General features: G+C 42.0%; 1 protein-coding gene across 1 annotated transcript in view; it reads right to left on the bottom strand.

Moving 5' to 3' along the window:
* The window catches only part of LOC134539444 (tubulin beta chain-like), a 49,905-nt gene that overhangs the window by 17,242 nt on the left and 17,178 nt on the right, over positions 1-15,485 (bottom strand). Inside the window, exons 2-3 of the mRNA XM_063381488.1 lie at positions 4,494-4,602; positions 830-1,185 (exon numbers count right to left, since the gene is read on the bottom strand). Coding sequence (XP_063237558.1) covers positions 830-1,185; positions 4,494-4,602 — 465 coding nt within the window. The remainder of the gene's footprint in view (positions 1-829; positions 1,186-4,493; positions 4,603-15,485) is intronic.

Here is a 15,485-nt window from a genome sequence, read left to right on the forward strand (position 1 = left end):
TGTCCTAAAATTACTAAAATTTGAATTTAATCTACTCACACACTACACATAACATCCAACCACCAGATTTTATGATTCCACAAGAAATTCATTAATTATATTAAAATATTTTATTGGTTTCAGAAATAAATCATTATTGTCTGCAATATTAATGTAGCAGACAACTGTTGTTTTTTTTCGGGGGGGAGGTGGGGTTTCTTGCCCCTGGTGCCCCCCCTTGGATCCACCATTGACTTCAGCATCCAGTAGCGGGTCCAGAGGGGGATGCTAAGCGGCTCAAGCCCCCTCCAAAAGCATCTGGGTCCACTATTGTTTTAGTGTTTGCCTCCATAAAGCCTTTGAATATATATATATATATATACTGTATAGATGTCGCCAGCCCAGGTTAAAATTTTTAATACGGATTTGAGGTAGTTGGTTAATTCACCGCCGCAATCGCCACCATCTCTAGGGCATCGACTTGTGGTGGTCCCTAGTGGACAAGTGTCGAACTCTTCAAACACCCCTTCCCCCTTCCGTTGAACGACCTCGAGCTGCAGTGAATGATGGGGGGTGCGGGGAATGACAGCGGGCGACAGAGCTGCGCTCTAACATGTAAATAACAACTAAGACGATACAAGGGCGTTACGGCAGCCCACTGCTGCGGTGAAGTTCCCAAGCTGCTCATCATATAAGCTTCTGAAAAACCGTAGAGTAAATCCTATCCACTCGCGACTTCTATACAGTGTATATATTCAAAGATAAAGCCTAGCCTTAGCCGGGTCAAGCCCCTCCCAAACCAAAATCCTGGATCCGCCACCGACTCCAGCGAACGGACTTGCAGCTGTACCTTCGGGGAGGGCATGACGGAGTAGGTGTTCATGATGCGGTCGGGGTACTCCTCGCGGACCTTGGAGATGAGCAGCGTGCCCATGCCCGAGCCCGTGCCGCCGCCCAGCGAGTGCGTCAGCTGGAAGCCCTGCAGGCAGTCGCAGCCCTCCGCCTCCTTGCGCACCACGTCCAGCACTGCGTCCACCAGTTCGGCGCCCTCCGTGTAGTGGCCCTTGGCCCAGTTGTTGCCCGCGCCGCTCTGGCCGAACACGAAGTTGTCGGGCCGGAAGATCTGGCCGTAGCGGCCCGAGCGCACGGCGTCCATGGTGCCGGGCTCCAGGTCCAGCAGCACGGACCGCGGGACGTACTTGCCGCCTGCAGCGCACACGGCACACACTCTCGTCACCGCCGGCCACTGGGATTTTTTTTTTCCTAACCTAACTAAAACTAAGTGTATTTTGTTTGGGAGGGGTCCGGGTTAGGGAAGACTAAGGTGCGTCCCAGGCCGAAGCCTTTACGCCTATTCATGCTGGGTTTTTAAGCCATGCAGACAAGGGAGGCATGCATCGTGTGCTTGTTCGGGGATTGGCCAGCCATGGCTGCGATTGGCGCCATAACTAACTCCCCTTCTTAACTCTAGACTAACTAGATTAGTTGGGCCCAGGTAAAAACTCCATAGACAAGAGGGGAAAACCCTGGGCACTGTCATGCGGGATGCAATTGCATGCTGGCCACTGGGGAAGCACCACAATGCCGTGCTTACAATAACGCCGAAAACCATAACGCCGAATGCCAAATTGACTACAACGCCGGCAGCTAGAAAACTGCTGTGTACCACAACGCCGAAATACATAAACGCCGAAAAATGTCATTGCAGGACTGTGCCACAAAGGTTAGGTTAGGCTAGGTTGTGGTATTTCGGCGTTAAGATACATTTAAGAAACACACAAATTCTTTCAGTTTTTCATTTTGCTCCTGTGGCCCCCCCTCCCCCTCCCCCTCCCCGCAGCATCATTTTTCGGCGTTAAGTACTGTATTTCGGCGTAGTGGTACACAGCAGTTTTCTAGCTGTCGGCGTTGCGGTCAATTTGGCATTCGGCGTTATTGTACGTTCGGCGTTGTGCTAACGACCCCCGGCCACTCCAACGTTAACTTTCTTCATCTTAGATTCTGATAAACTATACATAGCAAGGCCTACACAGTATTTTTTTGTTGTTAATGGAACAGAAATATTCATGTCAATTTACAGATATTCGTAAAAAAACTACTGTTCATCATAAAATAGTGTCTGGAGTAATACTGGGTTTGGATTCCTACCCGGGCATATTTAGGCTTTGAATTGTCCCAGCACCTCAAATAGGTCAAAGTTATTTGTAAACCGTTCCAGTATTAACTGCGCACATAAGCATAATGAAACAAAATAAAAGTCAAATTATTGAATATTCGATTATCTTTTCCATGGTTATATATATATATATATATATGACTGAATCAATATATAAAATTATGCGTCAATTTTAGGCGCTTGCCTGAACAGCGGTGTATGTGTTAGTGAGTTGGGATAAGTGCGACGCTGGCTGGTGCTTCCAGTGTGGTATAACCTCTAAGCAACAAGGCGGTCTCCTTGTCACAGGATAACAAATTTAAGCGTTAACCGTAGCATTATATGGCGAAGAAATAAAGATAAAGGTGTAATGCAATGCCCTTTAAGTGCTTTTAAGAATCTGTACCGGTTGTTTTACGCCATTTAAACTCTTCTAAAAATAGTTCAAAAATCAAGAGTACTTTTAAGCAGACCTTTCTTGGATCTTGGGTAGTTTTCCATATCGCGTTGTTTTTTTCCTGAAGCTCTGCGCGCCGTGTGTGTCCAGATGGGAGGGGCCCTTTAAGATGTTTTTTATTTTATTTTTTTAACTTCACACGTTCCGTTTAACAGCGCGGTATCCCGTACCATCCAAAACCCCTTCCCGGTCATTCACCCCTTGCCAAAATTTCGACCGCTGGAACCTCAACTGCCAGCCGAGCACGTCCGAGGTGTCGGGTCGTGACGGGGTCGTTAGGGGACGTAGAGGGGGTGGTTGGGGGGAGGAGGGAGGAAGTGACTCAAGACGGCAGCGACGACGTGCCGACACGCGAGCGAGACGTGAGGCAGGAAGGCCCATTGTGTGACGGCCGCAGCTGCGGCTAATTAAGGCGCCGTCAAACCCCCGCGCCGCGGAGCGCTGGTGGGCCGCCCCCGCCAGTTCGTCGCTCCCATTTCAGGTCAACATTTTATATTTAGAGTAATTTCAGATTAACTTTTCACTTTTTTAATTGCTTAACTTTCACGAAATGAAAAATATAGGTATAAGGCGCATACTTTTTGCATAATTAGCTGCCAAAGTTACATTGTTAACGTTTTTGGGTTGTGCAAATAAGGAGAATTTAATTTATTGAAAAAATTAGACTTTTTAGATTTAACTGCAAAACCACTGGCTACTTCAAGAAATGGTTTGAATTTATTTCAGAAAATACCTAATAATTAATTTTACTTGGCATTTGAAAATTCTCAAATTTGTTACGAATTTGACAGCCAAGAAACATGAAATGAGTTTTTGTGATAGAAATGCAAACCATATCATGAAGTAGCCAGTGTAGGAAATGCAGATGAACCTAAAAAGTTTCAGTTCTGCAATAAATTAAATTCTCCTTATTTGTACAACCAAAAAACGTTAAAAATTTAACTTTGGCAGCTAATTATGCAAAAAGTATACGCTGTATATATTTTTCATTTCGTAAAAGTTGAACAACTGAAAAAGTCTTTAAGTTGATCAGTGATTAATTTTAATATAAAATAATGACTTGAAATGGGAGGCACATCGTTTAGGTCCAATCTGCAATGGCACGGAAACTTGAGACGTCTATAAAATCACTGAATTAAAAAACTGATGATGCTATTTACCTTTTTAAAATTCAATAAAGTTAAAAAGATCTTAACACCAAGACCAATTAAGTCTTATTTTATTTTAATATCTCAAGTGATTCCGAAGATATGATGGTAATACACCAACCTCTAATAGCAAGTGTAATCACACATATTTAATAGTAAAACTGATCACAATTGTTTCTAAGTATGATAAATAAATCCCATGTTATAACTTAAAAATCATTGCAGATTTTCAATTTTTTTTTTTATCAGTTCAGATTTGTCCGTCAAGTTGGGAGAAATATGTGAACTGAAAAACTAAGTATATATAGTTGCACGTTTTAAAGTAAATGATTTCACCAAATTTGTGCCTGGCCCTGAACGTACACAAAAAAAAAATTGTAATTTAAGGGGAAGCTTTGACGAAACTTTAAAGTGTACACATTAAAATAACAGACAATTCGTCTGTACCTCATGTTTAAATAGCGAGGCGTTAATAATTCTTTCCACGCAATTGAAGTCGTCGGGGACAGCTAGTTTTCAATGATCAGGTTTATAGATATTCCAGTAACCCCCCCCCCCCCCCCCACAAACTTTTCGTGCCGTGCAACATCTCGATATATGTATGTATCTCGATATATCTCGATATGAATAATGTGTTAATTATCCTTTCCACGCAATGGAAGTAGTTGGGGGGACAGCTAGTTTTAAAATGATCAGGTTCATTAGACATCCAAGCCAACTTGTCGAGGAGGAGGTGACAGCTGTCGCGACTCACCAGAAGCCTCGTTGTAGTAGACGTTAATCCTCTCCAGCTGCAGGTCCGACGTGCCGTTGTAAGTGCCCGTGCAGTCGATGCCGTGCTCCTCGGATATCACCTCCCAGAACTGCAACAAGAGGTCGCCGTGAACAGCGCGGCCGTAAAGACCGCCGACATCACGAGCAGACAGAAAATAACCCTGAACGGCTATGACACTGTGTCTACTAAGGGAGTTAAGAATTTTTTTGACGTGACAACGTCTAATAAATCGTTGAACGCCGGCTGCACGCACGAAAAAGTGTCCCGTTACGCCGTGTCCCGTTACGCTGTCGGCGAGTGCAGTAATAATAGGTTATGTTACAATTGACTAAAAAATTATGGTGATTCATATAATTGATGATAGATATTTGATTACAGTTTATTTATATGAAAACTTGTCCATAATTATATTTCAACTTTATAGCTAAACTCCAGTTTTTTTAAATTAATTACAAGTCATAAACACGTGAACTGTTTCGTCGACTGTTTATAAAGTGAAGTGAAAAGTTAATGTGGTTTTCATTGCTTATTACAACAACAATTTCGGCAATAAAGGTTAATTATTCTTGCATTTTAAAAATCTGATTACTAGTATAATTTCAAGTATTTATTCTTTTATTATTAAAATAAAAATGATTCACTTATATACATAAAAGTATGCAATCATTTCATCAATGTTTTGTTATGACGTTGTCACGTTAAACTATCGTCCGTAAACTGACTTTACAGACAACCAATTTTTTTAAGAACTTTTTTCCACCCTTTGAGCAAACGTTTGGTATTAACAAAAAAAATTTTACCTGCTCTTAAAAAAACATAACTAAAATGATACAAAATTCTTCACACTTAGGGAGATTAAAGAAAAAAAAAATCTTTTTTAAGTTCCATGATTCAATTTTGCCCATCAAACAGACTAAACCAACAAAGACTGTCCACTTCTATATTTTATGCAGGAGTCCGGAAGTAGAATTTTTTCTAAAAATTATGGTAAATATGTGTTCATAAAAATATGTGCGTAAAACGTTTTAACTGGCGATGTATTTTGCGGTCTAGGAACTATAAAACTGAAAACTAAGACCAAAGTTTCCGGAAGTCGCACTATGGTTACGACTGCAGTAGGTAGTCTTGCTTATGAATCTTAAGTTTTAATATATATATATTATATATATATATATATATTATATATATATATATATGCGGGCGTATCGCGTCGAGTAGAATTAAATCCATATGTAGTGGAAGACCTAACAGCTGGGGAGGGGGGGGGGGGAGATTTATATCCCCCTTCTCACCCCAACCCTGAAATCCAAGGAAATTGCTTTTAAAAAAACCAACAAAAGAAAACAATTTAAAACAAACAGCAGGTAAAGAGGTTCTATTTACTCCCCTTCCCACTAAAATAAAATTCTGAGTACGTTCCTCCTTGACAGCAAAGATTTATTAGGACATCGCAAGATCAGCATTATCACATTACTCACACATTATTCACACTAGATCAGTTTAAACTCCTACCCCATTCCCCCCAAAATGCCACGGGAAAGAGGTACCTACAAGTCACTCTTCAAATTAAGAGAGACGAAAAATTTGAAGTTCAAACAAAAAAAAATCTTACACCTTCCATTAAGCATCCCGGCTTACGCCCCCAGAAATAGTTTCATGCCGAAGGACGTGTTTGGACACGTGTAACTTGTGTTCGGACAATCACGTGCGAGACAGGCGGCACGGAAGCCCGAAAGGGGATATTTTTACCGGCCTCGCTTGGGAAACTATAATTAGCAGCCGCTGGAAGCGAGGAGAGGGCGGGGAACTCCTGGCGCTGGAGACAAGAAGGCGTGGCAGAAGGGCGACATTCTCTGCTTCGCCCGGGGAAGGAGTGCAGCAGGGCAAAAGGGAGAGGCGTCTAGGTAAATATAGTGCGTGATGGATGCGTCGCGACGCGTCAACCGACAAAGGGTGGAGGGGAGGGGAGAGTGGACGCATTCCCCAGCCTCCAGCACAGACGCGCGCGTGCGCAGACAGTCTTCCCCGGGAACAACCGCGGAGTCATCTTCGATGCGTAATAAACATCTTCGGCACACGGCACGGGTAGTTTCGTGAAAATTGAACGGAAGCCTAAGATGCACATAAAGTTCTGCCATTCCCGATTACACCCGAACAATTCACCTTCGGCCAACCACAGGTTTATTTTATATATATATATATATATATATATATATATATATTTATTTATTTATTTATTTATTTATATTTCTCTGTCTATTTTAATGTAGCTATACTAACCTAACCAACCGTCCATATTGTTTTAAAGTGTTTTAATGTAGCTAACCTAACCGATAACTTATTTGAATTAATTTTTCCTGCGCAAAAATAAAACAAATCCCGAAGTTGGCCGAAGGTGAATTGTTCCGGTGTAATCGGGAATGGCAGAACTTTATGTGCATCTTGGGTCTCCCAAAATTGAACGTAAGTCGACGAACGGAAATGCGACGTGTAGCTAAATAAACCTGTAGATAGTCACTTTCGTAAACATCAGGGTACCTACATACCAAGCGTATTGGGAGTGCCAAATGAAACTCTACGATAGTTAAATTAGTCCTGGAATACATATGTTGAACTAATAGTCCCAGTAAAAAGTAATCTCAAGCTTTGAAAAACTTGAGAAAACTGGCGTTAACAACGTAATAATTACATATTCTCCCAATTTCCCAACATGCACAGCGGTGAAGCGAGCGCTTTTTAATCTAGAGGGATATGGTTCAAATCTCGTCGCTGGATTCCCCCCCCCCCCCACCACCACCACCACAACACTGGTTATTAATGGTTTGTAGGAAGTATTTACAGACTGATTTCAGTTGTTTTAAAATGTTCCAGGTTAATATTTCAGTGATTCCATAGAAGTGCAACATCTAACGTATGAGGAGACGTTTCATTTGCAAAATGAACAACATGAGAACACACGAACTAGCTCGTTACCGAGGTCAGATGTTCACACATCACCGGCGAGTGCCCACCAACTTCGGCAGTTTGGTCCATCACGAAACAATTCGATAAAACTAAAAGTGCTTCCCCAAGACTGGTGCAAGTCTTTTGAAGTTGGAGTTAAAAAGTTTTTGTTAAAAACATAAGTTTAAGAGGAATGAAGGGAACACTTCGGCGTCTGCATAACTTTCTAATGAACCAAAGATCTGGCCTAATTTTTTCGCGACGTCCAGCACAGTTAGTATTTAGCGACGTTTTAGAGACTTCTAGTGACCTGTGGGACAGCCTGCACGTGGGCGAAATGGAAAAATTGCACGTGAAGCAAGTTTTTTCGCGCACCGCTGTACCTTAGCCGGCGAAGCGGACGCGTGAAAAGAAATCTTTCAGTCCGGTTCTTCGGGAACCTATGCGGTGATTCTCCAGAAGCCCCCTTCCCCTTTCCCAGGGTAGGGTAGTGGCGGGGTGAATAGTAATACACAGCTGCTTCCTTTCACAAAGCAAGAGGAGCCCTTCGCAAACCCCCTTCCTCCACCAGGTCATGACCCACCCCTAGCCACCTCTTGGCAGACTCGACAGCGACGCTTCAAGTCGCTCGAGTCTTTGCCTCGCTTCCGACGGAACAGCGAGAGTTGCCAACGAACGCACCTACATTTCCCAGTCGCACGGATTCAACCGCGCTCCAGATCCACCAGGATCCCACGACTTAAACTACATGCAACTATCTCATGACCCCAGTGGCGTAGCCAGGATTCGTGTATGGGGGGATGTTAAGAAGCATGCCCCCCCCCCCCCCCCTATTAAAGCGGGGGGTTCGGGGGTCTTCCCCCGGGAAAATTTGGATTTTAAGGTGTAAAATAGTGCTATTTTAGCAGTTTTCGGTACTTAAATTTAAATAATATAATGGTAAAATTGTTATTAATTTTAATATGAAATTTGTTTGAGTGATGAATAAGAAATTAATTAAAGATTTGGTGCTAAGGGGGGGGGGGGTTTCTAACCCCTAAACCCCCCCCCCCCCTGGCTATGCCTCTGCATGACCCCCACAAGGGTGGGGCTGGGTGTACCCCTGGGTCCAGCCCTGTTTATTTTATAATGTTCAACTAAAAAAAAAAAAAAAATATCCAATGAAAATTTAGCAGATTTCACACACCTACAGCTAATTTTAGTTTCCTGTAACTATTTTCATTTTTTTCTTAGTGTGTGAAATAAATTAAATACCCGCTGTGGTTATTTTAAAGTAAAATTAATTTTATAAATAAAGCTTAGTTTGGACTTATAAATTAGTAACCATATTTATAGCCTGTATTTTGAGGTTAATTAACATTCTAAAACGAGTGTAGGTAAGAAATAACCATGCAATTATAACGTAGCACGTGACTGTACTATATGTGGAGGGTGGGGGCCGTCTCCGATCCTGGGTTCAGGGCCCGAAATCGAATGCGGGGGCCTCTTGCCCCAGCAAAATCGTCGCTGTGAACGGGTTTTGATGTCAAAACTGGGTTTTATGGAAAATACTGCACAAAATGTTTTAAAAAATCCAGCTTTTACAGCTAATCATGCAAAACGTACGAGACATATATATTTTTCCATTATGTTGAAGTTCAGCCACTGGAACGGGACGAACACCCTTAACTCTTCCGGTCGCACGGTGGACTACACGACGAAGTGAGCCAGTTATTACAGAAGCCACACGCTAAACTGACCCTTAGGAAAACAACAGAAATGGGCCAATCAAATCCTTACACAACATCAAATATTTAGTATTCGAAGGATTCATTATTCGTGGGAAAAAGATTCGAAGAAACAAAGTAAATTAAAAAGTAAATATTAAACCTCTGAAGTTTACCTAGGTCAGTTTGTCTTCATACTGTAACCAGTCCTCAAAATACTGTACTTTTAGCATGTAATTATAAAAAAATTACAATACATATACTGATTCTGCAAACTGTTTGTAAAAACCATTTAAAGGGTTGAATACCATAGTTATTTTTAAATTCATTATACATTATTTTATTGACCCCTGACATTTAGATTTGGATTCGAGGGGTGTATTCGAGGTACGCTCTGGGATTCGAATTCGAGAAATTTGGGACTTTCACCATCACTAGAAAAAAAATCTTCACGTGCCTATGTATTTTACTTGTATTTTGACATATTTACTAATTCATTTCGCTTATTTAAAAATTTATAAAATTCCAAAAATTGTTATTGCTTAATAATAACAGAAATTATATATAGTTTCGATCACATGTCAAATATGTTTTAATCTTGTCAAAACGAAGACCACATGGCATGATCCACATTTTATATACCTACACAGAAGTCTTGCGTATGGATATAATATTAATGATATGCGCCTCGTTTATTGAATTACAATGAGAATCGTATTTTTAAATCATTTTTAAACCACTTTCATGTTTGTCAAGTTTTATAGAAAGATTTAAGTAAAAACCGCTATGGTTCGTCAACTATGTTGACATTCGATAAGGAAAAAAAAAGAACAAGTCTTTCCGGACTCGTCAGTGATGTCTAGCATAGGTATCGAGCAAATTCATGTGTTCTCATGTTGAAAATACACTTATTATACGAAACGGACCCGAAAAATAACTTCAAATCCTTTAAAATAATGCCGAGCGTGAAATAACATACGCAAATTGTTTTTTCAGCTTCATTTCCGGACGCGAACCACACACAGACTTTCTGCTACCTAAGCAGCTACGTCGATTATCAAAATCATTCCATTTGCAGACCAGACATTTTAAACTGTATAATGAAAGTATAATGAAAGTTAATACTATAAAAGTTTCCCCTTTTGACGTGACAACGTCTAATAAATCGATGAACGCCGGCTGCACGCACGAAAAAGTGTCCCGTTACGCACATTGTTCCGTTACGCTGTATCCCGTTACGCTCATTGTACACGCCGCACCGATGAACTGAAAACTTAAAACTTTGTTTATAAATGTGTAATATGAAATAATTTCTATGTGAAATGTACGTAAGAAAATGAATCTGATTACTAGTATAATTTTAAGTATTTATTATTTTATTATTTAAAATAAAAATTATTCAATTTTATTCATAAAAGTATGCAATCATTTCATCAATGTTTTGTTATGACGTTGTCACGTTAAACTATCGTCCGTAAACCTACTTTACAGACAACCAATTTTTTTAAATTAGAGAACTGCTTTGGTTCGCACCATCCGCCACAGATGGCAGCCTAGTGGTTACTCATTTCCGTTCCAAGCTCGAGAAATTTACTCCCGCCAAATGCCGCACACCGAAGAGCCCCAAGATGTCGCGCAATAAAAAAAAAAAATCTGCCGGATTAAAAGACCTTTTCTTTCCCTGAAGCGAGTTTTATTTCCGGCCTCTCCAGAGCACGGGCGGGAGAGCCCGGGACATAAACACGTGATGCGAGGGGGGAAAAACACTTTCGACGCGCTCCAGCGACGGGCTATTAATAACCCCCCGACGGGGCAGGTTCCTAAGGGTGCTCCCGTGTCGGGAAGCCGTAGTGAAGAAGGGGGGGGGGGGGGTGTACGGGGGGAAGGGTTCCTCTCTTGACGACGAGCACATGGCCTCTCGCCGAGGATATTATTTCAGGAGCAGGAGAGAAGAGTCTCTCCAGGCCGCCGGGCGACGGCCGCCCCGTCAGCGAGACGAATAAGGACCGCGGGAAAGAGATGATCCAGGACCGCGGTAGGAGTTTACACGCCACAGGAGTTGGGTGTTTATGGAGGAATGATGAGAGGAGGGAGGGGGGGATTACCTTGGCACCTGCCCCAGAGGGGCGGTGCACGAGGCTAACAAACACACACACACGTTTACGTTGCTCCGTGCCGACCGATAGAAGGCATGTATGATTAAGTTCTTTAAAAAAAATTGTGATAAGTACAAGGATATCTTATTTGTCGTTTACTTTTATTACAAACGTAAATTTTGTCCGTGCTATTTATCTCGAAGCATTATATATAATAATGTCTTAACCTTGAAACACTATCTCATTGGTTGCCATTTGTTGCGTATGAAGTGGAATGTTCCTGCGAACCACGGTGGAGACATCGAGTCCGTTGTGTCCGGGCGGGCAGGTGTCGCCCGGGAAGCCTTTTCAAAGACGAGAGAGCCAAACGCCCAATCGTGCATCTTCGGTTTTTTTTTTTTGGTTCGTTGTAAATAAATATGGCGGTGTTGATAAAAGGATACTAATGGTCAATTAGGTTAGGTTAGCTACATTATAAATGCTTTAAAAAATTGTGGACGGTTGATTTGGTTAGGATAAGCTACATTAAAGATACGGAGAAAAAAAAAGCATGAACTTCGGGGAACTTCGGGTTTTGGCTGTTCTCGTCTGTGAAAAGAAGGCTTCCCGTGTCGCCCCGGCAGGTCACCGAGGAGCGACAGTCACGCCGCGCCTCGGAGGAAAGAGGAAGCTCGGTCGAGGAGCAGTCACACAGGCCCTCTTCCTGCCGTCATAGTTGCTCCCCCCCCCCCCCCCCCACCACATCCTCAACAACCCTGCGCCGACCGCGACTACGACGTCAGGGAATGTGCAATGACAGATTTGGGGGGCGTCCATAAACTACGCGAGGTGGTTAGGATGGTGAGAAGGAGTCGAGCCGAATCTCACCTAATCTCACGTGTGGGAGGGGAGGGGGGTCTCGGCCAATATCACGCAATTTTTTTTTTTACTCCGCAACAAACAATGTAAAAATTGCGAGAAAACTGGGTTCAATTAAAAAACCACGTTTCTCCACTAAAATATATATATATATATATATATATATTTACCGCTGTTATGCAAACGCCACAAATTAACTCTTGAGACCACACATGCAGTTCCCGTGTACTGAATTTGAGTTAATTATTATTTTTACGAATTAAAGTAGTTCCTATTTTAAGTATATTTTGTTCGATTTTTTTCTCTGATTCTAGAATACGTCCTGTCTTAAATACTAGTCTCAACTAGTCTTAAATGAAAATAATTGAGCGACTTATGTTTGTTTTTTTTAATAAATCGAACGCAATCAAGCACAGATTTAACGTATTTACGCTAAAAAAAAAAAAAAAAAAAAAAAAAAAAAAAATACGCATTTTGAAAAATCTCACGAGAGATTGGAGGGTCGAAAAATCTCCAAAATCGCCTCACGTAATTAATGGACGCCTACTTTGATAATTTCATTTACTGGCGACAGGTGACCTGCCGCTCTTTCCCGTCTGGAGTCGAGACCCGATGCACCGGTTCCCGATCAACGTAAATTAACTTACAATAACTATTATCAGTATGCGCACAACTTTCCATAGTTTTTAAGCACGTGCTGACAGGCAGACGTTGGGAGACGAATCAAGTCGCTCACCGCCAGTGGTACCAACCCAGACGCGCAAAATCACCAATGATGACCGCGAGGTCCAAGCTCCCGACCCCAGCATGATTGGAACTTCCTGCCCCCTGACCAACTCTTCTCCCAGGACCATCCTTGTCCTGTATTTAACCCCGCACGAATAAGCTCAGGGTTTTCCCTGGGCCCAACTTGACTAATGGTCAGGGGCGCAACAACTAAATTTCCAAAAGGGGGGGGGGGGGGGCAATATACCTTTTTATAAAGAATCATCGATCCCCCCTATTGAAGCGGGGGGTCCGGGGGTCCTCCCCCGGGAAAATTTGTATTTCAAGGTGGAAAATGGTGCTATTTAAACAGTTTTATTATCTAAAAATTGATTACACAGCACTTTCTTTGCCCCCGTTTGCCCCCACTTCAAGGTTTCAGAAGGGGGGGGGGGGGCAAAATACCCTTCCCCCCCCCGCTGTTTCGCCCCTGGTTATGGTATAGATCTAAAGCTGGGTTCACAATTAAAAAAATTAAGCGAGTGCATAGCAAGCCATGCACACGACCTGTGCACACGACCTGTGCGAACTGCGAAATTGGTTCACAATTGACTTCTTACTGTTAATTTCAGCCAATGAAATTTCGTGATCTATGCGACATCTGTTAGCAGTGTTAGTAAATAAACATATTAACTTTCAAAATAACGATAATACTATTATTATCTCGACATTTTCTTACCACAATATGGTTAATAAATATATACATATTTCTAGTCCCGCCAAAAAAGCACCCTGCTCTTCTCTCATTGGCTGTTGTGCCATGCGTACGCGACCGAAATAAAATATATTCATTTCACTCCTATGCGCACGACCTCGCTCCCATGCACACGACCAACTTTATGCTATTGTGAATCGTTAGGTTAGGAAACATGGCGTTCATATCCTATGCACACGACCTACTGTTACTGTTACTGTTATTTTTTCAATTGTGAACCCAGCCTTAGATAGGGCAGTCAGTCATGGCGTCAACCGCTGCCATGGCTGACAATCACCAAACAAAGCACACGATGCATGCTACCCTTTCTGCATGGCTGACACCCAGCATGATCAGGCGTATTGGCTTCAGCCTGAGACGCACCTAGAGTCTTCCCTAACCCAGAGTCTTCCCTAACCCAGACCCTTCCAAAAAAAAACCGTTTTAGTTAGATTAGGAACAAAAAAATTGTCACGGAGGTATTAGGCCCTTTCTACTAGGACACGGAAACGAAGACGGATCTCCAGGAACAATTCACTACCGCGTCTGTTGCTTCCACAATGCACGGAAAAGTAACAAATGGCAACCAATGAGATTGCATTTCAAGATTACGAAATATTAGTTTGATTGAAAAAAATACATTTTTCTATATCATAGCACCGGCAGAATTTATATTTATAATAAAACCAAACTACTGATTAATATTACAAAACTAGATGTTTTTGTACTTTAAACAATATTTAACGTATTTAGAACAAACATGGCTACCACTCTGCTTCTATTGGTCGCACGGAGCAACGTAAACGAAGAGCTCAGCACTGCCGTACGGGTCCGTCTGCGTGCTATACCGATGTTATACGTTACACATCTGGCGAGTACTGGAAGACCCTGTTTTTAATCTCCCCCCCCCCCCCCCCTCAAATTTCCTGTATCCGCCACTGGCTGCGCTCAACCTTTGACTGCAGACGGCTTACACAGACGTGACTACGAAAAGTAAGCATTCCTCCATTCGGTTGATCTTGAAAGGTTTTTGACGTGACAACGTCTAATAAATCGATTAACGCCGGCAGCACGCACGAAAAAGTGTCCCGTTACGCACATTGTACGCTTGCGCCGCATATATCTCTCTTCCACTCGACTGTTTATAAAGTGAAGTGAAAAGTTAGTGGTTTTCATTGCTTATTACAAACAATTTCGGTAATAAAGGTTAATTATTCTTGCATTTTAAAAATCTGATTACTGGTATAATTTCAAGTATTTATTCTTTTATTATTAAAATAAAAATGATTCAATTTTATTCATAAAGTATGCAATAATTTCATCAATGTTTTGTTATGACGTTGTCACGTTAAACTATCGTCCGTAAACCGACTTTACAGACAACCAATTTTTTTGCTTTTATACTCTTCCGACCCTGCAAGTGTGCCAAGTTTCGTATAAAAGTATTTTCAAGCTGAGAACACACGACAATTTTGCTCGTTACCCCCCTCCTCAAAAGTCTGCAACCACCACTGAGTGTTAAGTTGGTTGTGTGATGAGGGTTGAATTGTCGCTACTTCCAGTTGATGTGACTCGACCCCGTGGTTCGGAGGCTACTGAAATCTTGCATGTCCCGCCACTAGGATAACAGTTTCCCTTTGCAGGCACACGCGGCAGAGAGGGAGACTTTGTTCGACGTGTGTTTTCACAGCTGCCTAGCGCATTATCAAGTCGAGTGTGATGGATGAACGACTGGATTACTAAGTGTCTTTGCTTGGACAAACACTATTTTAACAGTTTTTTTTTTCTTCCTCTTCATGGAAGATGCATGCGGGTTGTACGGTGATGGATACCTTACTCGTCCGACTCGTTGGCATCTCACGTATTTCAAGTTGCCGGAACACACATTCCAATTTTTCGAATTCAAATA

This window comes from Bacillus rossius, chromosome 15, assembly GCF_032445375.1.
Source record: "Bacillus rossius redtenbacheri isolate Brsri chromosome 15, Brsri_v3, whole genome shotgun sequence".
Lineage (NCBI taxonomy): Eukaryota > Metazoa > Arthropoda > Insecta > Phasmatodea > Bacillidae > Bacillus > Bacillus rossius.